Genomic DNA, 25,882 nt, shown 5'->3' with positions numbered 1-25,882 from the left:
TTTGCACAAGTAAGCACTTAATAATTATAATTGATTATGAATATGACGATATCAACTCATCTCTAACCCCCACTTTTCTCATCGCCCATTCACTTCCACATCACCCTGTCTTGCTCCCTTTGCTCTTCCCCCTTCTCCCCACCACAGCACTTATGTATTTATCTGTAATTTTATTTATTTATATTGATATCTGTTTACTTGTATTGATGTCTGTCTCCCCCCCCCCCCCCCCACCCCAGACTGTGAGTTCACTGTGGGCAAGGATTGTCTCTCTTTATTACTGTGTTGTCCTCCCAAGAACTTAATACAGTGCTCTGCACACAGTAATTGCTCAATAAATACGATTGAATGAATGAATGATTGATTAATAAAAACCCAAGTTCTAGGAACATATCGGCCCAGAGAATATAGCGATCAGAGGTTTCTGAGTACAGAGGAGTTATGGGGGCATTGGAGACCAAGGAGAGTAATTCAAGACAACTTCTTGGAAGAGAAGAGCTTCTTGGGGAGCTGTGGGGACTCCCCAGGGAATGAGATCTGATTGCTGGCTGGAGCTGGGCATATCTCATAGGAGGAGACAGAAGTCCTGGGGAAGGGATGGGGAGAAAGTCTAGGGCCAGACTCTCTAGGGGCTGGATTCTGATCTAATCTTCCTCCTCCAGCATTGGCTTCAGAAAGAAGTAAGCTCCTCAGAGCCTAGCTTGTCTGCTTCTCAGTGTAATGGGCACTCAAGGAAATTGCCGTAATTAAGGGAAAAGAGCTGTCATCCTCTTCTGGACTTCCTGTCTCCTGCTCTGGTTGGGAGGGGAGGGGAAAGGGGGAGGAGATTGGGAGACACAGAGGTGGATTATAGGGTCTCCAGTTACCAGGAAGAAGCTCGGGTGAAGCCCATGCCCCAGGGAAGCACAGGGTTCCAGCCTACCTGGCTGTAATTGGGGGCACCAGCTCAGGGGCAGCCAAACCTATCCAAGAGGTGGTAACTCCCAAGCCTAAGAGCAGCCCAGCAATGTGAGCAGACCAGTAGTGGAGGTGTGGGTGTCTGGAGTCGCTGAAGGGCCTGTAAGAAGCCCAATCAAAGAAGACTTCCTGGAGGAGATGGAATCTGAATCTGATAGATTATCTCATGTCAGTCAGTCTATCTCACAACCTTGGGAGCAGGGAGGCCAGGGGAGACACTACATTCATTCATTCAATTGTATTTATTGAGCACTTACTGTGTGCAGAGCACTGTACTAAGTGCTTGACTACAGACACAGGGGAGGGGGAGCCTCACTCCTGAGCCAAGCCTGCCAGTGGTGGGGTCATGGCTGGGGTCTCTGATGGCAGGGTTGGGGGTTGGGGACAAGTTGGGGAGCCCCTTCACTGCAGTGGGATCATAGAGCAGACTTTGTCACTCAGTTGTATTTACTGAGTGCTTACTATGGGCAGATCACTTGGGAGTGTACAATATAACAATTTAAAAGACCCATTCTCCACCCACAACGAACTTACAGTCTAGAGGGGGAGACAAATATTAAGGACTTTGAGGACTGGAGCAAAGTCACCTTCTGGAGAAACTTCAAGTGGCCTCCCACTGGCCCAAACATGGTCTTGTCCTTTCACTCTTCCTGCAATATTGCGCTAACAAGGCCAGCAAAAGGGGGAGGAGGTGGAAGGAGGGGGAAGAAGAGGGAGAATCTGACCTTTTGGAGTTGTGGAAATCTCAAGCTGAACTGCAGGGGCTGGGGCAGGAACTAAAACCCAGGATGACTCAGAGCCTGACTGCCAAAAGAGCCCCCTAGGTCATGGAAGTGATCTCACCATGCAGCAGGTAGGGAGGGGAGGCCTCAGAGGTGAGAGCACAGGAGAGAAGGGAGCTTTATCAAGCTGAGCCAGAAAAACAGTCAGGAACCAGTCTCTTCTAGGAAGGGAAGCAGCAGAACTTAGAAAAGTGGCATGGCTTAGTGGAAAGAGCATGGGCTTAGGAGCTAGAGTACCTGGGTTCTAATTCCTTCTCGAGCAATTGCTTGCTGGGTGACCTTGGGCAAATCACTTAACTTCTTTGTGTCTGACCTGATTATCTCATATTTAATACAGTGCTTGGCACAAAGTAATCACTTAGATATTAATGCTATTATTTTTAACGCAGTTCCTCTTACCGTAGACATGTTGTAGAAGAGCTATTTTTGGATGAGATAAAATCTGAAGATGTTGCATATAAGGTCTAATCCCAGCTCTGCCACTTGTCTGTTGAGTGACCTTGGGCAACTCACTCAACCTCTCTGAGCCTCAGCTTCTCCATCTGTAAAAAGAGGATGAGATAGATTATAAGCCCCACATGGGACATGGACCATTTCCGATCTGATTGTCTTGTGTCTACCCTAACACTTGGATCCTGGTACATCCTTAACAAATACCATTACTATTTGTTGGTATTAACAGCTAAGACTGTTGTACACTGTCCCTCTCTTCTATTAGCATCCACGACATTCCCTTCCTGAGCCTCCAAACCTGGATGTATCCCTGAAGGGAGAGAGAAAATGGAATTCTACCCCAGCCTTGTAAACAAGTACTGGCCAACATTACTTACTGTTTATCCATCTGACCTCCCATGTAGAGATGACATTGGTAGCAAAATGAATGAAATAGACCATCTTTTCTTCTCTTCAGGCCAAATTATTTTAATGGTGTTTAGGTGCTTACTATGTGCCAAGCACCACACTAAGAGCTGGGACAGATACAAGCTAATCAAGTTAGACAGATTCCGTGTCCCAAATGGGGCTCACAGCATTAACCTCCATTGTACGGATGAGGTAACTGAGGTACAGAGAAGTGAAGTTACTCACCCAAGGTCACACAGCAGACAAGTTGAGGAGCGGGAATTAGAACCTCACTGTGCCTCATTCTCACCTGTCCTGCTGTTGACCCCTGGTCCACGTCCTACCTCTGGCCTGGAATGCCCTCCCTCCTCACATCAGCCAAACCAGCTCTTTTCCCCCCTTCAAAGACCTACTGAGAGCTCAGCTCCTCCAGAAGGCCTTCCCAGACTGAGCTCCCCTTTTCCTCTGCTCCTCTTCCCCTCTCCATCACCTCTACTCCCTCCCTCTGCTCTACCCCCTTCCCCACCCCACAGCAATTGTGTATATTTGTACATATTTATTATTCTATTTATTTTATTAATGATGTGTAATAATAATAATAATGAAATTTATTAAGTGCTTACTATGTGCAAAGCACTGTTCAAAGCACTGGGGAGGTTACAAGGTAATCAGGGTGTCCCATGGGGGGCTCACAGTCTTAATCCCCATTTTATAGATGAGGTAGCTGAGGCACAGGGAAGTTAAGTGACTTGCCCAAAGTCACACAGCTGACAATTGGTGGAGCCAGGATTTGAACCCATGACCTCTGACTCCAAAGCCCGTGCTCTTTCCACTGAGCCATGCTGCTTCTCTATATATCTATAATAGATACATATCTATAATTCTATTTATCTATTTTGATGCTGTTGGTGGCTGTCTACTTGTTTTATTTTGTTATCTGTCTCCCCTTTCTATACTGTGAGCCCGTTGTTGGGTAAGGATTGTCTCTATTTGCTGCCAAATTGTACTTTCCAAGTGCTTAGTACAGTGCTCTGCACACAGTAAGTGCTCAATAAACATAAATGAATGAATGAATGAATGAACGAACCCAGGTCCTTTTGACTCCAGGCCCATGCTCTGGGAAGAGAGGGGAATTCAGTGGGTTGTGTCAGAAGCATATGTGTTTATGCAGTGAGGAACTCTATTGAGTTTAGCCCCATGGTCTCCCAAAGCTGCAGCCCCAGGGCTCATCCAGGGGGCCTGGAGGGGACTGGTATCTGAGGCTGCTGCAGCTGAATGCAGTTGGAGTTTTCTCACCGCAGGCTCCCTCCAAGCTGTCATCTTTTGGCAGTGGTCAGGAGCTGGAATGGCTGAGGCCTCAGAGCCAGGAATTTGGGTCTGGGGAGCAGATTCCGCCTACAGAGCATGTTAACCCAATGATTACCAGATGATGTGGCTTGGGAGGAAGGAACGGGGGAGGGAGGGAGGGAGGAAAGGAAAGGAGGGAGGAAGGGAAAGGAAGAGGTATGTTTTCACAGGCAAATGGTAAAGAATAAAGTTGTGCCTGTTCTCTGTAAGTTCCATATCCAACAATCAGACTATCCCCAAGGTTCAGGAGACCTTTGAAGTATTTGTTAGAGATTGGCTATGGTCCCTGCCTTCAAATTGCTTATAATCTGACAATGTAGTATCCTCCAGGATACTAGTATACTATTACTGCTAACCCTGTAAAATATATACTGATATACTATCACTGTAAAATGGGGATTGAGACTGTGAGCCCCACATGGGACAACCTGATTACCTTATATTTACCCCAGTGCTTTGAACAGTGCTTGGCACACAGTGAGCGCTTAACAAATACCATAATTATTATTACCACAAGCACTTTGAATTTGAAAAGTGTTTTCTTCTTCTTCTTTTTATTATTATTATTATTTTAATGGCATTTGTTAAGCACTTAATATGTGCCAGGTACTTTACTAACAGCTGGGATAGATATGATAATCAGGTTGGACACAGTCCATGTTCCACATAGGGCTCACAGTCTTAAACCACATTTTACAAATGAGGTGACTGAGGCACAGAGAAGTTAAGTAACTTTCCCAAGGTTAAAAAATAGGCAAGTGGCAAAGCCAGGATTAGAACCCAGGTCCTTCTGATATTTGTTAAACTCTTACTACGTGTCAAGCACTGTTCTATACACTGGGGTAGATACAAGTTAATCAGATCAGACACAGTCCTGGTGTCTCACAGGACTCACAGTTTAAGTAGGAGGGAGAATGAGTATTGAATCTCCATTTCAGAGTTGAGGAAAAAGGGCCCGGACAAACTAAATTTTTACCCAGGGTCACACAGCAAGCAATTATCAGGTCCAGGAATAATCCAGGTCCTCTAATTCCCCACCCTGTGCTCTTTCCAGTAGGCCATGCTACTTCTCATTTATTTTCCACAGCACTCTTTCACCAATGGGACCAAACCTTCTGTAGCGCGTTCTCCCGAGCACTTAGTAAACTGTTCTCGACATAGTGATTGATTGACTGACACAGAGCAAGATTGAGGGCACGTGACCTTGTAGCCTCTGTCACCACCTAGGGATTGGGGATGGACCTGTGCCCTGGGAGAGATGTGGATGGTGGAACAGTCTAGTGGGAAGGAATTAGGAGAAGCCATGAAGGACAGTGGTAGGTGGAGGGAAGCCTATAGGAAAGGAAACTGGTCATAAAGTCCCTGGAGTTGGACTGGGGACCTAGGACATCATGGAGGGCTGCAGGTCTGCCCTGCAGTACAGGCAGAGCCCTCCCCTCCAATCACCACCATTTTGTAACCCATCTACCACCAAGAGCCCAGTGCTCAACTTACATGCCCTGTTCAGAGCTCCTGCAGTCTGATCTTAGTGGGGAACCAAGCAGGAGAGCTGGGGTGGGGAGGGAATCCCCAAGGGCAAAGAGAAAGATTGGGCTTAGGTTCCCATGGAGCCACTCACTGAGTGGGGAGGTCTCCATGGCAGTTGTGCTAGCCCAGGGAGGGGGAAACAGAGGAAGAATCAGGACAGTGTGATGAGGGACATGAGAGAGTCACCATGGTAACCAGCTTTGAAGTGGGAGATCTCCAGAAGTCCAGAGAAGCATTCACCTTTCCCTCTCCCCAAGAATTAGCTTTAGGGAGGTTGGGGGTAAGGTCAAGAGGGGGCAGTGATGGACAGAAAGAGGAGAGTAGGGGAGAAATGGGGTGGGGGAAAGAGGAGGAAAGGAAAGGAAGGAAGGAGAAGGGGAGAAAATCAGGGAGAGGGGTTACCGGCCTCCATTGCCCTATTGTTTTGGTTGTGCATACCTGGGTTCCAGCCCCACGTAGAAGCTGTCCTGCCCTGGGTGTTCCAGCTGCCACCCAGGCAAGCTGGGTAACCAAGCTCCATCACTGCGGTAAACTGGATGGCCGGGCTCTCTCACTGTGATGGGCTGGTTGAACGGGCTCTGGGGATCCGTCACTGCAGTGAGCTGGGTGACCAGGTTCCAACACTGTGGCAAGCTGAATGACCAGGCTCCATCACTGTGAGCCCGTTGTTGGGTAGGGACCATCTCTATATGTTGCCAACTTGCACTTCCCAAGCGCTTAGTACGGTGCTCTGCACACAGTAAGCGCTCAATAAATACGATTGAATGAATGGATGAATGTGGTGGGCTGAATGACCAGGCTCTGGGCTCCTTCATTGTGGCAGGCTGGGCAATCGAGCTCTTTTGCCACAGACAAGGTCATGGGCCCTCAGTCATCACTCTGTTGTCAGGAGTGAGGCCACTGAGTTTCCAGGCCAAGCCTTCTTTCCTCCAAGTTCCCCTCCAGAGTGCAAAGATCACAGGGTTTGTGTAGGATGGCTCAGTTCTGGGACTGCTTTCCAAGCCTGCCAAATCAATCAACTGTATTTACTGAGCACTTACTGCATGCAGAGCACTGGACTAAGCACTTGGGAGAGTTCAATATAACGGAATTAGTAGACAGGAACCCTGCCTAGGTAGGCAACTCCAGCCTAGTCCCAGGCAGCTCATCGGAAATGGAAAGGAAATTGTCAGATGGCCCTGATTTCAGGCTACAGAATGGCAGACATTTGGATGAATGAAACTGGAGTGAGAAAAAGGTGAAAGGTCACAGGATCCTGGAGTGCATGGGAACCATTAATGTGGGTGCCTGGACCCAGGCAGTGTTGAGTTCTATCCATCTGAATTGTTTAATTTGCAGTACCTGCAACCAGGTCAGCGTGTTGGGCCTACTGGCCCTGAAAACCTTGGCAGTTGGTCATTGTTGTGGGGTGAGGAATGGGTACCAGAAACCACTAAGGGGAGCCAGTGGATGACCAAGTTTCCTCTGGTTAAGGGAGAGCTGGAGAAAGCTGGGCTTTGGGAAGGTCCTGCCCAGCCATGGCAGACATTTCCACAACAGGAAAGAAAGATGTGGAAAGGGCCAGGGCTCTCTGACACCCCAGTGACTCCCTCTGACAGCACTTGTTTCCATGCAAATGGATTTTTCCTGGCCTTCTCACCCTGGCCAGCTTCCAGCCTGAGTCAATCTGGCTGTCAGGAAAGGGTCACCTGCCACTGGTCAAGGAGACCTCGATCTGGGAAGCACAGGAAGTGTGTTCAACAGCCTCTTCCCCTGAGTTGGCAGCTCCCTTTCCCTTCCCTTTTGATATCTCTCTTGCTCCCAGAGGAGTTTGCCGCTGGAATAAATCCAGTTTTGGCAATCTCCTGGATGGATGGAAATTCAATGGTGCCATTTCCAGGAGAGGGCAGGAAAACACACACACACACACACACACTCTCTCTCTCTCTCTCGAGCTCACACACCTGGCTCAGTGGAGTCCAGAAATGGGGACAGGAGAGATGACCTTTCCTTCTGGCCCACGGTGGGAAGTGCATAACAGGATACTGGAGGCAGGCATGAAGTCAGCTGTGCATGGGATTCTCTTTTCCCAGAGTCCTTCTGGGAAATTGCCCAGGTGAGTTAGAGGTGGAAGAGTTGTACCTCCCCAGGAAGAGACAACCCAGTTTGACCAAATTCCAACAGTCTCATAAATCCAGGCCAGCCATCTGTGGACACCACAGTGGTCAGAAACTGTGGTCCTTCTATCAATCAATCAATAGTATTTATTGAGCTGTTACTTTACTTTTAATGTCTGTCTCTCCTCACAACACTTGAAGGCAGGGATCGGGTATATCTATCTACTCAATTGTGCACTTAATATATTGCTCTGCACAAAGTGCTTAATAAATACCATTAATTGATTGATCACAGAGCACTGTAATGAGCACCTGAGAGAGTACAATACAAAGTCAACATGATCCCAGCCCTCAATATGCTTAAGTATTAGGAATACAGTGGCCTCCAAACCTTCAGTCAGCTCACCAGAAAGGGGCCTGGGGTTGGAGCAGGGCTGGGACCTCTCACTCTCTAGCCTGGAAGCTCTTCTATTCATCCATACACACCCTTTTCTCATCTGGCTTGTTGACACCCTTTCTGCCTTGTAGTAATAGGCTACTCAATCTGCAGAGTTCACCCCTGCCCAACATCTGACACCATTCTTGCCAGGTGAATCTGCTGAAGCAGCAAGAATCCCTGCCTGGTGCCCCTGGTTCAAGGATGAGGCACACTCCCCTAAGTCTGAGACCCCTGCACCTCAGCTCTCCTACCCCAGAGCTACTGAGAATTCTGTCTCTGGGAGCTCACCCCCAGAGCAGGCCGCAGACAACAGAGACCAGAATAGTCCTGCCACAACGAGTATTTCATTCACTCATTTATTCGTTCAATCGTATTGAGAGCTTACTGCATTCTGATCACTGTACTAAGCACTTGGGAGAGTACAAACAATAACCAGACATATTCTCTGCTCCACAATGAGTTTAGAATCTGGGGCAGGGTGGGTGCGAGTGGGGAGAAACCTGACTTCTTCTTCTTCTCCAGGGGCTAGGAAGGGACAGTAGGATAAGTGATGCAGAAATAAACACCATCAGGGTCCCAACCCCAGTGTTTGTATCTGGAAATTTGTCCCAGTAAACAAGAAGGAGGAACTGCTGGCAGGATCTGGAATCTCTGGATTACCTAAACAGGTTGTAGGCTGTGATTCATGCCAGGGACTAGAAGGCAGGATGCCGGAGTTCTGTTGGTGCCTGTTCAATTAATGGCATTTATTGAGCACTTAATGTGGACATAAGCACTTGGGAGAGAAAAATAAAGCAGATATGATCCCTGCCTCAAAGAGGTTCCACGCTCAACTTTTTATCTGCAAGAATCTGGGAGCTCTTGATGGACAGACATCACATCTTCACTGCTTTGCCCCTAGAGAAGCAATATGGCCTAATAGAAATAATAATAATAATAATTATGGTATTTGGTAAGCACTTACTATGTGCCAGGCACTATACTGAGCACTGTGGTGGATACAAGCACATCAGGTTGGACAAAGTCCCATGGGGGGCTCACAATCTCAATCCCCATTTTACCTGTGAGGAAACTGAGGCACAGAGAAGAAAAAATCCAGGGGTCTTGATTCTAAGCCCAACTCTGCCACCTGCCTGCTGAGAGACCTTGATATAACTTTTCTGGGCCTCAGTTTCCCATTCCATACTGTATTAAGCACTTAAAATACACATTCTTCCTCCCCTTTAAACTGAGAGCTCCATGTGTGGGACAGGGACTGTGTCCAACCTGGTTATCTTGTATCTACCCCAGTACCTGGTACATAGTAAGCACTTAACAAATTCCACAATTATTCCCCACCTTGCCTAGCCCAGGACCAAACACCCTAGGAGCTCAGCAACATTAAGGATGACAAGCTGAGAAGGAGAAGCTGTTTTGATCTCTTCCAGGGGAGAGACAAAATCTCAGACAAGCCTGAGGAAATCAGGTGTGGCCCGAGATACCAGAGGTGGTTAAACTTTAATTCAAGTCCCCCGGGGCCCTAAACCCCATCTCCTCCATGAGGTCAGGAGGGAAGAGCGTTTCCCTGAAATGCAGTCCCAACCCAGGAGCCAGGACCCAGACCATGAATAATTCAGGGCATGTGCTCTTGCAGCCAGGCTTCAGCGGAGGCGGCTGGCTGTGAAGAAAATGCATTTGTGGGAAGGCCCCTCAGGGGGCTTCCTGGACTTCTCCCAAATTCTTGCTCCTCCAACCTTCTTCCTTCCAGTCCAGTAGAAGACTCAGTCAGGGATAGAGGCTGGGGTCAGTCTACAGAGAAACCTAAGGGTCAAGGAAGCAGTGGAGCAAAGAGGGAGGGAGCCCAGCCAGGCTGCCTGGGGCTCCTTCTATTTTCTGCCCAATGCTCAGCTGGGTAGGAGGAGGAGCAGTGTGGCCCTAGCCCAGGTTACCAGCCACACCAGCCAAACCCGGTACTCTTCTAGTCCAGCAGACCCCAGTGACAACTGGAACAGCCCCTACTCTGCTGGTGAGTGTGGACTTTTTTTCCAGGCAGCAGCATCTGACCCTTGAGGAAGCAGCAAACCCCCATATGGAAGCCAGAGCAGGCTGGGGCCCATCATACCAGTAACAGGACAGGACCACACAGCCTACCGTGGGCCTGTGATCCCGGAGCCTCGGGGAGCTTGGGGGAACTCCAACTCCATGGTAACCAGCAGCTCATGTGGTCCTCCCTCTAGAGAAAATTTAAATGGAAAAACCGCAGCCATCTCATCATACACCTGGCCCAAACAGCACTGAGGCAAGCATTCCCAGATAGTCCTCCATGCAAATACAAATGATATTGCAAAGCTTTTTTTCCTATCTTCTTACTTCTCTCTCCTACCTACTTTCATCCAAAATGACTAATTGAGCACCTGCCTGCAGAGCACTGTACTAGGTACTTGGGAGCACCTAATTGGGAGCATCTGGAGAAGCAGCAAGGTGTAGTGAATAGAGCACAGGCCTGGGAATCAGAAGGTAATGGGTTTTAACCCCTACTCTGCCACTTTTCTGTTGTGCAACCTTGGGCAAGTCACTTCACTACCCTATACCTGTTACCTCATCTGTAAAATGGGGATTGAAACCGTGAGCCCGATGTGAGACAGGGACTGTGTCCAATTTGATTTGCTTGTATCCACCCCAGCGTTTAGTACAGTGCCTGGCACAAAGAAGCACTTATTATTATTAATATTATTTATTAAAGGAGGTACACGGTCCTTCTCAGTAAACAGTCACCTCCTTCCCTTATGAAGAGCCTTTCTGCATGCTACTGAAAGTCAGTGTCATTTTACTTTTCAAGTGAAACTGGAAAGGATGGCATACTCAATGGATTCAGCTTGGGTGAATTATATAGCACAATGCTAGGTCTTGTCTAATGCCATCGCGTAGTTTCCAACCCAGAACGCCCCGCTCTCCATCTGCAATCATTCTGGTAGTGTATCCATAGAATTTTCTTGGTAAAAATACAGAAGTGGTTTACAATTGCCACCTTTAGCGCAGTAAACTCGAGTCTCTGCCCTCGACTCTCTCTCTGCTGCCCAGCATGGGTGAGTTTTGACTTGTAGCAGATTGTTTTCCACTCGCTAGCCACTGGCCAAGCTAGGAATGGAATGGGTAGGCCTCTGCCTGACTCTCCCTCCCCTAGTGCGACCCTGAGAGGGAAATGCTGGGCACAGAGGGGGATTTTAAAGTTACTAGATGAAGTTTTCTCTTGCAGGAGTGGGCAGGAGTGGCCCTTGTCCCTGTTTCAGTGAGAAGACGCCACCTAGCGTGAAAAGCCCAAATTGTAAATCATCCCCCTTCTGGGCGACATCCACTGCTTTTCAAAACAGGCAAACTGAGCTCAAATGGAAGATTAATCCGGATTAATGTCAAGGGGAAAATCTCTCCCACCTTTTATTTCGGGGAGGGAGGGAGGGTGGTGGAAGGAGGGTGGGAAATGGAGAGGCAGGGCAGGTTTGTATCTAGAATACAGCTCCAAAGTATCAGCCTTAAGCACTCAATAAATGCCATCGATCGACTTGCTGAGCAATAGCAGACTAGGGATACCTTTATGGATAAGACTAAGTCCCCCTACCGATTAATAAATCAATCAAATTTATTAAGCACTTACTGAGGGCAGAGCACTGTATTTAAGCACTTGGGAAAGTACGATGTAACAGGGTTGGTAGATACGTTCCTTGCCCACGATTTTACAGTTCAGAGGGGCCTTACAGTCTTGAGAGTGAGGCAACCCCATCCTTCTCTTCCCCCCAGTGCAGCCAATGAAATAAAGTGGGGAAAGATCCTCAAAGTCCCACAGATTTTTGTGCTAAAGCTAGAGGCTACCGAGTGCACTTCATCCCCCTCTCCTCCCAATTCACCGGAGGCCCAGAGCTTAGTTGCATCACACAGCACAGGGACACAGCTCAGGGATACATGCCTATCAGGCCACCACCTGGCTGCCCCCACAGCTAGCATGTTGCACCAGTCTCCATGTCCAATGGTGCTCACCAGGGAACAACCTCCACCTCCATCCTCCCCATCCCCCAACTTCCCTCTCCCTGCCCCTTACCACCCCCAACACACACCAAAGGCCAACCCACAGATCCTTCAGCCTAGAAAGGAAAGCCCCAACCCCTTAGAATGAAAGTTCATTGTGCCGAGGGAATGTATCTACCAGCTGTTGTACCCTCCCAAGTACTTAGTACAGATCTGAGCACATCAATCCTTCTCTATACCCTGGTTTCTTCCCTCCATTCCCAACTAGAGCCAAGAAAATGACACAGGGCTTGTTAAAAATCTTTATTATTGTAATCTCTGCATCTTCTAGCATTTTAGTTTCCAAGACTGTACATGCAAAGCCCCCTTCCCTCTCCCTCAAAGTCAAAGTTCCTCTCCCCGGGGCTTCAGTGATGGAATAGGAGAGGGCAGGTACTCCTCAGGTAGGGCCCAGCTCCCCCTCCAGACAGACAATCAGGGTAGAGAGGTGGAACAGGTGGGTGGGTGGGCGCAAAGGCTCCTTTGAGGGAGCAGGATTCACTGGGGTCTAATGCCTTCCCCTCCTCCACACTGACTTTTTCATTTCTAGTTCCTCCCACTTGCTCTGAAGTGGGCTTTCCCCTCGGACCCCTCCTTCTAACCTTAGCACAAACTGTCAGGAAAGCTGAGGTGGCTCTGTGTATTTGGGGAGGTCGACTGGGCCCTACCAATGCCCCAAGGCCTTCAGCTCTTTCAACCAAACCCTTCGAAGAACGATTCTAATAACTCAGCCCAAGGTTCTGCTGCCTGTAGATGGCTTCCCTGGAGGGTCTCTGTCCCCCCAAGAAAAGATCCCTGGCTCTACTGCAGTGGGTGGTTAAGGTACCACCCCCTGACCTCGGCAACCACGCCATCCCCTCTGCTAGTGATGCTGCAGCTTGCCCCCTCTTCTCCCTTAGCTTAAATTAAAAATGCAAGACAAAGACATATTGGAAAACAATGTTGATTCTCTATATAAAGTGGCAGTCCGTGGTCAAATCCTGCTGGAGGTTCTGATGCAATGTTTCCTTTCCCCTCCCCATTCCCCAACTTCTCTCTCTCTCCACCCCTTCCCCCTACCAAAGAGCAACCCACAGATCCTTCAGCCAAGAAAGGAAGACCTCAGCCCCACCCAACAAGAGGTGCAGGGAGCCCCAATCCACCTGAATCACTAGGTCTCCTCCACCCTGGCTGAATCAAATGCTGCCCTCTATCCTAAGGGGAACTCCTTCTCGACTTGATCAGAAATCCTGGCTGGGGTCAGGGGGAGGGGGAAAAAGACAAAGTGGCATCTGGGAGGAAAAAGGAGAAGGGGAAAACTAGGGTAAGAGCACTCAGCTCCCCCAGACAGGAAGACAAATTTCCACACAAATATCCCAATAAATTGAAGAGAAATGGAAGACCTGCCCTTCCAAACTCACAGAGGAGCTCAGTTCCAAAGATTCCTGGGCTCGGAAACATTGGCAGTAGGGGGTGGGAGAAATGAAATGGGGGGGACAGGTGTGGGACAAGACATTGACAATTGATGGAAACAGGCTCCTAAGAAACCAGAATGACCAACTCCCTGCACAGCAGGTGCTGGACAGAGGCAGCAATCTCAGTACTTGGGGACCTTGGTGTAGTCTTCTGTGTGGACATGTCTGCAGAGGCAGATGGAGAGAACCATTCCCAGAAGCTGGGGATAGAAAAGCACAGAGTCAGACTGAGACAGGGAAACTTATCTCTTACCAATACAGCCCCTTCCCCGCCCCATCTCCCCTCCAGCATGGAGTGAAAGCAAATGGATGTGTTGGGATGCCAAGCGGGAGGGGCATCCCAACCAAACCAACTACCAGCCAACCACACAACCAATTCCAAGAACCAAGTGCAGTTCTAAGACAAAGGGAGTGCAAAACCAACCTCAATGAAAGCGATGACTGCGCAGACTCCGAGGATGATACCCAAATTCTTCTCTAACCACTCCTGCACCTTGCTCTTGCAGCCCTGCAGGAGCACATGGCCACATCAGAAAGGGGTTCTGGGAAAGTGGGACTCATAAGGGTGGCAGGAGACACACACACACACACACACACACACACACACACACTTTCAACCAGAGAGGAGGCTGGGGAATGGGGAGCAAAGTGTACTGATGGACAGGGAACACATCTGCTAATTCTGCTGTATGGTAATCAGCCAATCATATTTATTGGGTACTAAGCACTTGGAAGAGTACAATGGACTAGACATATTCCCTGTCTACAACATGCTAAGAGTCTAGAGGGAGAGACAGACATTAAAATAAATCAATTACAGATATGGTCAAAAGGGCTGTGGGGATGGGAGGGGTAGCAAGTCAGGGTGGACAGAAGAAAGTGGGAGAAGAGGAAAAGAGGACTTAGGGAAGGCCTCTTGGAGGAGTTGTGTCTTCAACAGCGCTTTGAAATCAGGGAGAATAACTGTCGGATATTGTACTCTTCCGAGCACTTAGTACAGTGCCCTGTACATAGTAAATGCTCAATAAACACCACTGACTCACCGCCCAACGCCCTCAGATACTAGCAGCTTGCCTTCCTAGAGGCCAGGCTCAAGAGCTCCCAGTCTTTCTTCGGGTCTGAGTCATCCAGTAGGTCCAAGTATCCTCTAGGCTGTATGCTCACTGTTAGCAGGATATATGTTTATTGTTATGTTGTACTCTTCCAAGCACTTAGTTCAGTGCTCTGCACACAGTAATCACTCAATAAATATGATTGAACTGAATAAAAGCCAAGGCCAATAATCAGGAACTTAGTCTGTAGGACTGGTGTGTTAGACACTTCCCACTTCTTCCCTATTTTCCCCCACTTCCTCCCTCTCCACTTCCACCCACCGACTCAGGTCCCTCTCCAGTTCAGGCCACCAGGCAAAGTCAGGTGACTCTCTGCCCAACTCAGGACACACCACCTGGACTCTGCTTAAGGGAAAAGCTATCATCCTGGACTGGGGCTAATTGCCCTGGACAGGAGCTAATTGCCTTGGCTACTGACCCCTTCCTTCTCCCTCCTCCTCCAAGTTGTTAGGGGACCCAGAGTGGAGGAAAGTGGCTCCCCAGCAGCAGTGAATAGTGGGGAATGGGAACAAGGAAGGAAGGGAGGGAGGGAGGAACCAGAGCCACCCAGAAGGAAGCGCTGTGTGAACCCCGCCAGGCTCACCTCTTTGTAGAATTTCTCCCCTGCCTCCTGATCATCCAGCTTGGTGCTGTTTATCAAACAGAACCCCCTCTCCATGGTCTCTGTGTTGTCTTTCATGCAGGAGCAGGGAAAAGCAGTCCCATTGTAAACCTCCAGATAAATGTTTTCAGTCCAATTCAGGTAGCTGGACCAACCGCAGCAATGTGCCTGCAAGTCACATGCAATCAATCAATTAATCAATGGTACTTACTGAGTGCTTACTGGGTGTGGGGCACTGTACTAAGACCCTGGAAAAGTGCAATACAACCAAGTTGATAGACCCTGCCCACTAGTTTACAGGTTGATGCCTCATAATAATCATAATGATAGTATTTGTTAAGTGCTTACTATGTGCAAAGCACTGTTCTAAGCACTGGGGAGGTTACAAGGTGATCAGGTTGTCCCACAGGGGGCTCACAATTTTAATCCCCATTTTACAGATAAGGTAACTGAGGCACAGAGAAGTTAAGTGACTTGCCCAAAGTCACACAGCTGACAGTTGGCGGAGTCGGGATTTGAACCCATGACCTCTGACTCCAAAGCCCGTGCTCTTTCCACTGAGCCACGTTGCTTCTCATCAGGATCAGGCTGGCACTGAGGTGATTCCGTTTGCCCAGTGGCTCACAGGGGCGTGCCCAAACTGATAACAGAGGGGAGGTGCGAGGGGACAGCAGCTGCTGAGGCTCTCCACCCCATTTCCCTCTCTGACATCCCCAGCATCACGAGTTCCCAGAGCGATCATTCTGGAAGTTAGGAGAACATTAAAAAATGACCCCAGCGAACGTTGAAAAATGACCCAGCCTCAGAGCAAAGGCCCCCCATCCTCTGTCCAATGCAGTGCCAAAGGATTCTTGGAGGGGCAGGGCAACTGTTGCCCCTTGACATCCATCCTGGGGGCTGGGCATCGTGGTACTCGACCTCTGCCCAGTGAGCAAGGCACTCGGGGCAATACCAGTACCTCACACTGGGCCACAGTCCAGGTGAACACTGACGGCCTATCCTAAACCTGGACCAGGCATTACGGCAAGGTAACACTGTTTTCCTGGGCACACAGAATAGCATGATGCTGTTAAACAGGTTGTTCATTCATTCAATCGTATTTATTAAACGCTTACTGTGTGCAGAGCCTTGTACTAAGCTTTTGGGAAATACAAGTCGGCAACATACAGAGATGGTCCCTACCCAACAAAGGGCTCACAGTCTAGAAGGGAGAGACATGCCACAAAACAAAACAAGTAGACAGGTGTCAAAATCGTCAGAATAGAATTACAGCTATATGCACATCCTTAACAAAATGAATAGAACAGTAAATATGTACAAGTAAAATAAATAGAGTAATAAATCTGTACAAGTATATACAAGTGCTGTGGGGAGGGGAAGGAGGTAGGGCGGGGGGATGGGGAGGAGGAGAGGAAAAAGGGGACTCAGTCTGGGAAGGCCTCCTGGAGGAGGTGAGCTCTCAAGTAGGGCTTTGAAGGAAGGAAGAGAGCTAGCTTGGTGGATATGCAGAGGGAGGGCATTCCAGGCCAGGGGAAGGACGTGGGAGGGGGTCGACAGCGGGACAGGCAAGAGCAAGGCACAGTGAGGAGGTTAGTGACAGAGAAGCGGAGGGTGTGGGCTGGAATTTAAAAGGAGAGAAGGGAGGTGAGGTAGGAAGGGTTGAGGTGATGGAGTTTTGAGGAATTGTCCCATCCTACATGATCCTAACAGCGTATCTTGGGCGGGGGCCCATAACTCCCCCCTCAGCAACTTGCGTTCCCTTCCTAGAACAGAGTGATGTCTGGAGCAGCAACTGAGGTGCAAAACTCGGGGCAAGGGGTCGCAGTGGTCGGAGGTCTGTGCCAAAAGTTACAGAATCAGATATACAAGAGCAACCAGGGAGGTACCGGAATGTGCTATGGGCCGGCTGAAAATGGATGGCAGGCCATCTCAGTCGCACTTCCACAGGGTTCTCCAGCCTGGCTGGGGAGAGACAGCCGCTGTCACCCACCCACGCCCAGAAATTGAGGTCATTTGACCTAAAGGAAACTATGGTCATCCTATCTTTATCTGCCCTGAGCATGTTACTCCCCTCCTCAAAAATCTCCAGTGGCTACCACTCAACCTATGCATAAGGCAAAACTCCTCACCCTAGGCTTCAAGGCTCTCCATCACCTCGCCCCCTCCTACCTCACCTCCCTTCTCTCCTTCTACAGCCCAGCCCGCACCCTCCGCTCCTCTGCCGCTAACCTCCTCATTGTGCCTCATTCTCGCCTGTCCCGCAGTCAACCCCCGGCCCACGTCAACCCCCTGGCCTGGAATGCCCTCCCTCCGCACACCCGCCAAGCTAGCTCTCTTCCTCCCTTCAAAGCCCTGCTGAGAGCTCACCTCCTCCAGGAGGCCTTCCCAGACTGAGCCCCCTCCTTCCTCTCCCCCTCCTCCCCCTCCCCATCCCCTCGCCTTACCTCCTTCCCCTCCCCACAGCACCTGTATATATGTATGTATGTTTGTACGTATTTATTACTCTATTTTATTTGTACATATGTATTCTATTTATTTTATTAATATGTTTTCTTTTGTTGTCTGTCTCCCCCTTCTAGACTGTGAGCCCGCTGTTGGGTAGGGGCCGTCTCTAGATGTTGCCAACTTGTACTTCCCAAGCGCTTAGTACAGTGCTCTGCACACAGTAGGCGCTCAATAAATACGATTGAATGAATGAACGGATGGATGCCCTCCATGAGGCCAAGTCAAATAGGACACGTAGCAGACAAACCCTTCCAGCTCCCGCAAGAGGGAGCCCCAGGGCAGCTAAACACACCCCAGAGATCCGGAATCTCAGGGGTAAAATTCCAACCCTCGAGTTTGTTTTTCTTTCCACGGCTTGCAGTTAACTCTTCAACCCCCTGTGATCCCGGTCCCTTCCCATCCTCACTCCCAGCTAAAGTCAGCAAGACCTGTCTTGCAGTAGTAATAATAACAACAGTAATTGTGATATTTGTTAAGCCCTCACTGTGTGTCAAGAACTATACTAAATGCGGGGATAGATACCTGATAAGTCAGGCCCAATTCCTGTTCCAAATTCATTCATTCATTCATTCAATCGTATTTACTGAGCGCTTGCTGTGTGCAGAGCACTGTACTACGCACTTTTTTTATAATGACATTTATTAAGCGCTTACTATGTGCAAAGCACTGTTCTAAGCGCTGGGGAGTTTACAAGGTGATTAGGTTGTCCCACAGGAGGCTCACAGTCCTAATCCCCATTTGACAGATGAGGTAACTGAGGCACAGAGAAGTTAAGTGACTTGCCCAAAGTCACACAGGTAACAAGTGGCGGAGCCGGGATTTGAACCCATGACGTCTGACTCCAAAGCCCGGAGTCTATCCACTGAGCCACGTGCTTGGGAAGTACAAGTTGGCAACATACGGCAACATATTCCCCTTCTAGACTGTGAGCCCACTGTTGGGCTGGGACCGTCTCTATATGTTGCCAACTTGTACTTCCCAAGCGCTTAGTACAGTGCTCTGCACACAGTAAGTGCTCAATAAATACGATTGATTGATATACATATACGCAACGTATACGGCAACATACGGTTCCAAATGTGGTTCACAGTCCAAGTAGGAGAGAGAACAGTATTAAATCCCCATTTTACAGATGAGGTGACTGAAGCCAGAGAAGTCGTGACTTGCCCAAGATCACACAACAGGCAAGTGGCAGAACTGGGAGTAGAACCCAGGTCCTACAGTCATTGTGATATTTGTTAAACCCTTACTGTGTGTCAAGAACCATACTAAATGCGGGGATAGATACATGATAAGCAAGTCAGGCCCAATTCCTGTTCCAAATGCAGTTCACAGTCCAAGTAGGAGAGAGAACAGTATTAAATCCCCATTTTACAGATGAGGTGACTGAAGCCAGAGAAGTCGTGACTTGCCCAAGATCACACAACAGACAAGTGGCAGAGCTGGGACTAGAACCCAGGTCCTATAGTAACTGTGATATTTGTTAAGCCCTTACTGTGTGTCAAGAACCATACTAAATGCAGGGATAGATACATGATAAGCAAGTCAGGCCCAATTCCTGTTCCAAATGCGGTTCACAGTCTAAGTAGGAGGGAGAACAGTATTAAATCCCCATTTTACAGATGAAGTGACTGAAACCAGAGAAGTCGGTGACTTGCCCAATATCACACAACAGACAAGAGGCAGAGCTGGGACTAGAACCCAGGTCCTCTGACTCCCAGGCCTGGGCTTTTTCCCCCAGGCCATGGGCTGTAGTAGCCTTTGAAAGAAGCAAGATGCATATTTCCTTCAGAAAAGAGATCAGATGATAGTCAGATGAGGAAGGAGAGGCCAGAGCCTTGAGGAACCACCACACTTGATCTCCAGTATTGCACATCAGTGATATCAACTATCAGGTGACTACTAGTTCTTCTTAAAGAAGAACTGGGGCTCTCCCAGGACCCTGACTCTACAACTAATAACGGGAGCCTTCCTCGCAAAAGTTGCTTACCAATGACATTGTCCGTCACAGGGCCCGGAAAGGGCCAGACTGAGGAAGCACATGGCAAGCTGCTTATGGGTGATTGGCTCACTGGCTTAATTAGGACTAAGCCTCCTGCCTGCGTCATGTGGGGGCCAACTGGGGTGGTGAATGGGGAAGTCTTGGGTCAGTGAGAGGCAGCATGGCCTACTGGACAGAAGCAGCAGGGCATAGTGGGTAGAGCACGGCCTTGGGAGTCAGAAGGTCAAGGGTTCTAATCTCAGCTCTGCCGCTTATCTGCTGTGTGACCTTGGGCAAGTCACTTTACTTTTCTGTGCTTCAGTTACCTCATCTGTAAAATGGGGATTGACTGTGAGCCCCACCTGGGACAGGGACTGTGTCCAATCCGATTTGCTTGTATCCACCCCGGCCCTTAGTACACCGGGGAGCAGCTCTGGTGTCACTAAAGCTGAGTCGGGGAGGCCGTCACCACAGCCGGCCCAAAATAAAATCACCTCCCTCAACCAGGCTTAACAAGATGGCTGCCCCAGACCTGCTCCAAGTGGCATACGGGATTTAGGAGGGACCAGTCAACAGGCAGGAAACAAGATTTCAGTTCCAAGGCAGCTCCAATAGCAAGTGCAGGGCCTGATCTCGGAGGTGGGGTTGCTTTCCCCAGGCCTTCCTAGGGCGACCAGTTTAGAAAATTTGCTAAGTTTTTTTTTCCAAGGCCACCCCTGACCCTTGCCATGGACTGATGGGTATCTCCTGGCCTCAGTGCCAGCCCTACAATCAAGCTGACCAAGACAACCTCGGAGGGTTGGGTTGTCCGTTGTATAACCTTGGACAAATAACTTAATTTCTCTGTGCCTCAGTTATCTCAGCTGTAAAATAGGGATTAAGGCTGTGAGCCCCATCTGGGATTGGGACTGTGTCCAACCCGATTATCTTGTATCTACCCCAGCGCTTAGTACAGTGTCTGGAACATAGTAAGAGTTTAACAAATACCACAGTTATCATTATGAGGGCCAGCTAATAGATTAACAGTCCCTCTCCCTCTATCTTCTTTTTCACTGCTCATGTCCCAGGAGAGGCCTGATGCTGGAGGGAGAGAAGCTGATGGAAACAGATGAGAATGTTAGCACACAAGAGGCCCCTAGCCAGAGGCCAACCCCCTCACCTGGGCTTGCACATAGTCCCATGCTTCCTCAATGCTGTTGTTCTCATTATCATTCGGGTTGTAGTCTTGAATCAAATCCCCAATGACGGTAGCAACCTCTTCCTTCAGCTGGGGACAAAAAAGAAAGATGGAGGGAGTCAGACCTCAGGAAACACAGGTACACCTTACTCTCGCTCGCCCTTCGCTCCCGCTTGAGCATTTGGAAGTGGAATGTCCTAGAGGCCAGAAGTGAACTCCTACTGGCCCAGCCCCACCTTCTGTGGCAATCCACCGTCACAGGGTTACTGCTCAACAATGGACAGGCAGGGTCTCCCACTGAGCGGATGCTCTAACTGGGCAAGAAAATGGCCCCATCTGCTCTTCCTGCCAGCCAGACTGGGGAAATTGACACTTTAGGGATTAGTGCGGTGGGGAGGAGGTAGCATAGAAACAGAGTCCCTGGGCTCGAGACTCTAGAGAATGTCGCTGCACCCTGAATCCCGCCCTCCAGGTTCCTCCTGAGCTCAGCCCCTGGCCTTTCCCAGCAGACCTCACCTTGACGACTCGTTGCCAGTAGAAAAGAGTGCTCAGGGCCTAATGCTGCCAGGGAACATCTGGGAACTTTTCTTTAATGGTATTTGGTAAGTGCTTACTATGTGCCAGACACTGTACTAAGCACTGAAATAGATACAAGTTAATCATCTTGAACACCATCCCTGTCCTGCACAGGACTCATGGTCTTAATCACCTTTTAACAGGTGAGATAACTGAGGCACAGAGAAGTTAAGTGACTTGTCCAGGGTCACACAGAAGACAAGTGGAATATCTGGTATTAGACTCCAGGACCATGCTCCATTCAGTAGGCTATACTGCTTCATTTGACTTTGAAATCTCCTCTGTCTCAGGGTGAAGCTAAAATTTGGAGATCGAGAGAGGTTCTAACCCCATCCAATCTTCAAGCCCTTGGGGAGTAGGAGGGCAGTGAGACATGGTGGATCCTGGCTGGGGAATTTCAGAACACAGTAGAGTTCAGCAGTATACCTAGTGGAAAGAGCACAGACCTTGGAGTCAGAGGGCCTGAGTTCTAATCCCCACTCTGCAACGTGTTTACTGTATGACCTCGACAAGTCACTTAACTTCTCTGTCCCTCAGTTTCTTCATCTGCAAATGGGGATTTCCCACCTGTTCTCCCTCCTACATACTACTACTACTAATAACAATAATGGTGGTATTCATTAAGCACTTACTATGTGCCAGGCACTATAAGCACTGGAGTGGATACAAGCAAATTGGGTTGGACACAGTCCCTATCCCCATTTTACAGATGAAGTAACTGAGGCACAGAGAATTGGAGTGATTGCCCAAGGCCTCACAGCAGACAACTGGCAGAGCTGGGATTAGAACCCATGACCTTCTAACTCCCAGGCCCATGGTCTATCCACTATGCCATGAGACTGAATCCCATAAGAGCTTGATTACTTTCTATCTACCTCAGCGCTTAGTACAGTGCTTGACACATAGTAAGCCCTTCACAAATACCACACTTATTCTTAGTAGCAGTAAGCGTTCCAGCATACAAGCTTTCCAATTCCAAGTCCTCTCGGCTTCCTGTTCCTCTCATTCAGACTTTAACATTCATTATTAAAGAATGTGGAGGTGGGGAGACCCGGCTCACATGAAGGAGAAACCATACCCCAGTATGCCTTCTTCCCACCCCTTTAAATCCAACGGGAAGTGACCCAAAAGATCAATCGTCATTCCCTGCATCTTTGCATCTGCCTTTATCCTGCCCACCCACCATTCCCCAAAATAATCCCACCATCCCACACAGCTCCTGGAGCTACTTCTCATCAGGGGTCTCAGGACTGGCCTTTGATTTCCCATGGGAAGCCACTTCGAATGCCACCACTCCAGATCCCCACTCTCGCTCCATTCTGGGGTTCTCAGGGTATACTTCTCCCCATCCAAGAGAGGAAGAGAGGGCCCCCCTGGTTTGCTCTCAGCCCACATTGCACTCAAAGTGCAAGGTATCTTTTTATAGAGACACTTCCTCTTCTGTTTTGGTGGGCTTTGAGTGGTCCTCCTCCAGCCGCCTCTCCCACCTGTCCTTCCATCAGCTGCTTATTTAGGAACTGATCATTACACATAGTTCTATTTATATCACGCGTGTGGTCATGTCAGCACGAGCCATCAGCCTTCCCATTTTACAGCCCCAACTCAGCTAGAGAGGGTCATTTCCCTGGAAACACCTCTCCACAGGCCAAGACTGCACATAAGCAGTGGAATGGCCCCTATGCCATCCATAGCCATTGCTCATGTTCCATCAGTTCGCTGTCTGCTGTACCTCTTGCAGGTTGGGGGCACTGAGGGTGGTGTCAGTAATTACAAACACCCTGGCAACAGTTGTTACTACTACAATAAAACCGGGGTGGAGGGAAAAAAGGAGAGACGATGGAGAAGAAACACACATTGCAAGGACACAACTTTTTCATCGTTGCAAACGAGTATGTCACCCACAAGGGCTCTGTCCATCACACCTGCCCTGCCCGGTTTGGGACTGAGAGTGCTATTGGGGCAGCCAACCCCATCAGGAATTCTTTGAGTCCTCTCTGCTCTCCAGACAAAACCTGCTTCACTTTCCCTCAACCTAGTATGTCCTGCCAGAAAGGGAAAACAGGAGAGCAGTGGCTTAGGTGTTCCACTCCACCCCCCTGCTAGGTGTGGGAAAGTTACACACAGGGGAAGCATTGTGCTGTAAAAACCTGTTTATCCACTTGTGGCATTAGAGCATGTGTGTTTCTGTGTGTGGTGAGGGGGGTGAGGAAGGGAGGGGAAAAAAGATGAGAATGAAGAGTTCTTGGGGGCTGCTTCCCTCCCTCAGCCAGCCAACCCCCGTAAAACCAACTCTCTCCCTCTCCCCCTCCCTACCCCTCTCTCTACTTCTTGCTAAAGAGAAATCACAAGTAACCCAGAGTGAACTAAGCCTTGTCACCCCAAACTTCGCTCATGTCTGAAACACCCTGAAGAAGAAGAGTCAACCAAAATGAAGAAGATCCAGGTTGTTTCCCTCCCTCGTTCAGCCCCAGAACTCCCCAGGTCTTAGTCTGCTTCGAGGATGGGTGAGTCTGGCAGAGGGCCAAAGTCCAGGTTATGCTGACGTTCTGTCCACATCCCCATATTTCACTGTGTGCAGACACAGTCAGGGAAAGGAATCACCAATGGATCAGCTCCAGGCTGAACTGCAGCCAGCGTGACATTGGACCTATATTCATCCAACACCTCAAATATCAACCATCTATGGGAAGGAGACCAATTCCCTAAGCATTTCACCTGTCACCCCTAGCTAAGCTCTTCAGTGGAGTCCCAAATACAGGTTGGAAGCGGTTTCATCCCTCCCCTCTACAACACGGTCACTTCCCCTGTCCTGCCATATGGAAGTCAAGATAGCAGGGGAGTTGTGGGATTAGTGAGGGGTGTCTGCTCTCAAAAAGCCCCTCCTTCTCCTCCTCCTCTCCTCTCTCAGTAGGCCTGCTGCAAGAATAAACAGAGTCTTGGCCATGTTTATCATTCCACAGGGATTTATGAAGTGCTGGGAAAAAAAAATTCCTCAAGCTCCACAGAAGAAACGACCCCCAAATTCCTTCCGGCCATGAGAAGCAGGAAGCCCGCCCTATCCTGCCCCACCCAGAGCAGAACAGCAGGGCAGTCTGGGAGGTAGCAGTGGAGAAATGAGCTTAGACTCCCAATCTACAATTTCTAGGTAGCAACCCAGGCTCAGCCCTGGGTACAGGGGAAGCTTTACCCTGAAACAAAGGCCCAGTCACCTAGCTGCCCGCCCCAAGCATCCCTTCTCCCAGGGTGGGCACAGCACTTACTGTGTTTCTGTACATGTAGATGAGGGTACCGGCTGCCACTTGGCCAAAAAATATCAGCAGGAGTACGGTAAAATACTGGCAACATAAAGAGAAATCCATGAGCAAAGACAGAGAACCCACTCACCCCACCATCCCACTGTCGAGGGCATAAAGCTAGGGAGATGAGACAGAATCAAGATGCCACTGACAGAACCCACCCCCCAAGCCAGCCCTCATGGGGTTCCCACCAGGCCTGTTTCAGGGAGATGGTAACCATTTGTCAAAGTCCTCCCTGCTCAAACAGCCTTTCCCAGCAGCAACGGGGGCCACCAGGACTTCATGATTCTGTTCCAAGGCACATGAAGGTCAGAAGGAATTGCTGTGAATAGACCTCGAATGCCTGTTCCAAGCCCAGTGAAGTCGGAGGGCTCACAGGTGGCTCCTCGTCTCTCCCATTTGCTTCAGGAATAAACAACTTCCAGTCTTCCCCTGAGCATGTGGGAGCACGATCACGGGTTGCCCTTGTAGGAGCACTTAAAAACATGGCAGCCCCTGTGAGGTTCCCCAAGTCCCACCACTGGGAACCACTGACTCTGGGGAAGAGAAAGATAGAACCAGATCTTACCAGCCCTAAGAGGCATCGGACCTCGTTGACTGCTCCAATGCAGCCCAGGAAACCCATGATCATGGTCACTGCCCCAACTCCAATGAAGATGTATGCTCCAATCTTTAGGGAGTCTGAGGAGGCTTCTGTGGGAACAGAAGGATGGTAAAGAGAAGAGAGCCCATTATATATGGTATCACCCTCTAACCCGCCATTCTTGACCAGGTAGAGAGACCAACTAGGAAAGAAGACAAGACAAGCTAGAAGATGATCTCCAGCCCAAGCTCTCAAGAGTTTAGGAGAGGAAGGAGGACACTCCCTGTGGGGAATATACAGATTAATGCCAATAATTGCAGTATCTGTTAATGGTTTACCATGTGCCAAGCACTGCACTAAGCACCGGGATAGATGCAAGATAATCAGGTTGGATAAATTCCCTGTCCTACAAGGAGCTCAACAGTCTAAGCAGTAGGAAAATAGGTAATTAATCCCCATTTTACAGATGAGAAAACTGAGGCCAAGAAAAGTTAAGCGACTCGCCCGAAGCCAACCAGCAGGAACATGGCACAGCCAGGATTAGAATTCAGGTGCCGTGACACCCAGATCC

At 49.2% G+C, this 25,882-nt stretch overlaps 1 protein-coding gene across 1 annotated transcript in view; it reads right to left on the bottom strand.

Annotated features, from left to right (window-relative positions):
* Positions 1-12,271: 12,271 nt before the first annotated feature.
* Positions 12,272-25,882, bottom strand: part of CD82 (CD82 molecule) — a 54,814-nt gene continuing 41,203 nt past the window's right edge. The window contains exons 4-9 of the mRNA XM_038765078.1: positions 25,297-25,421; positions 24,693-24,767; positions 20,839-20,946; positions 15,176-15,361; positions 13,905-13,988; positions 12,272-13,680 (exon numbers count right to left, since the gene is read on the bottom strand). Of these exons, the coding sequence (XP_038621006.1) occupies positions 13,603-13,680; positions 13,905-13,988; positions 15,176-15,361; positions 20,839-20,946; positions 24,693-24,767; positions 25,297-25,421 (656 nt within the window). The 3' untranslated portion in view covers positions 12,272-13,602. The remainder of the gene's footprint in view (positions 13,681-13,904; positions 13,989-15,175; positions 15,362-20,838; positions 20,947-24,692; positions 24,768-25,296; positions 25,422-25,882) is intronic.

The sequence above is a fragment of the Tachyglossus aculeatus genome, chromosome 22 (genome assembly GCF_015852505.1).
Source record: "Tachyglossus aculeatus isolate mTacAcu1 chromosome 22, mTacAcu1.pri, whole genome shotgun sequence".
Classification (NCBI taxonomy): domain Eukaryota; kingdom Metazoa; phylum Chordata; class Mammalia; order Monotremata; family Tachyglossidae; genus Tachyglossus; species Tachyglossus aculeatus.
The sequence above is the reverse complement of the archived record's forward strand: the minus strand, read 5'-3'. Positions and strand labels throughout refer to the sequence as shown.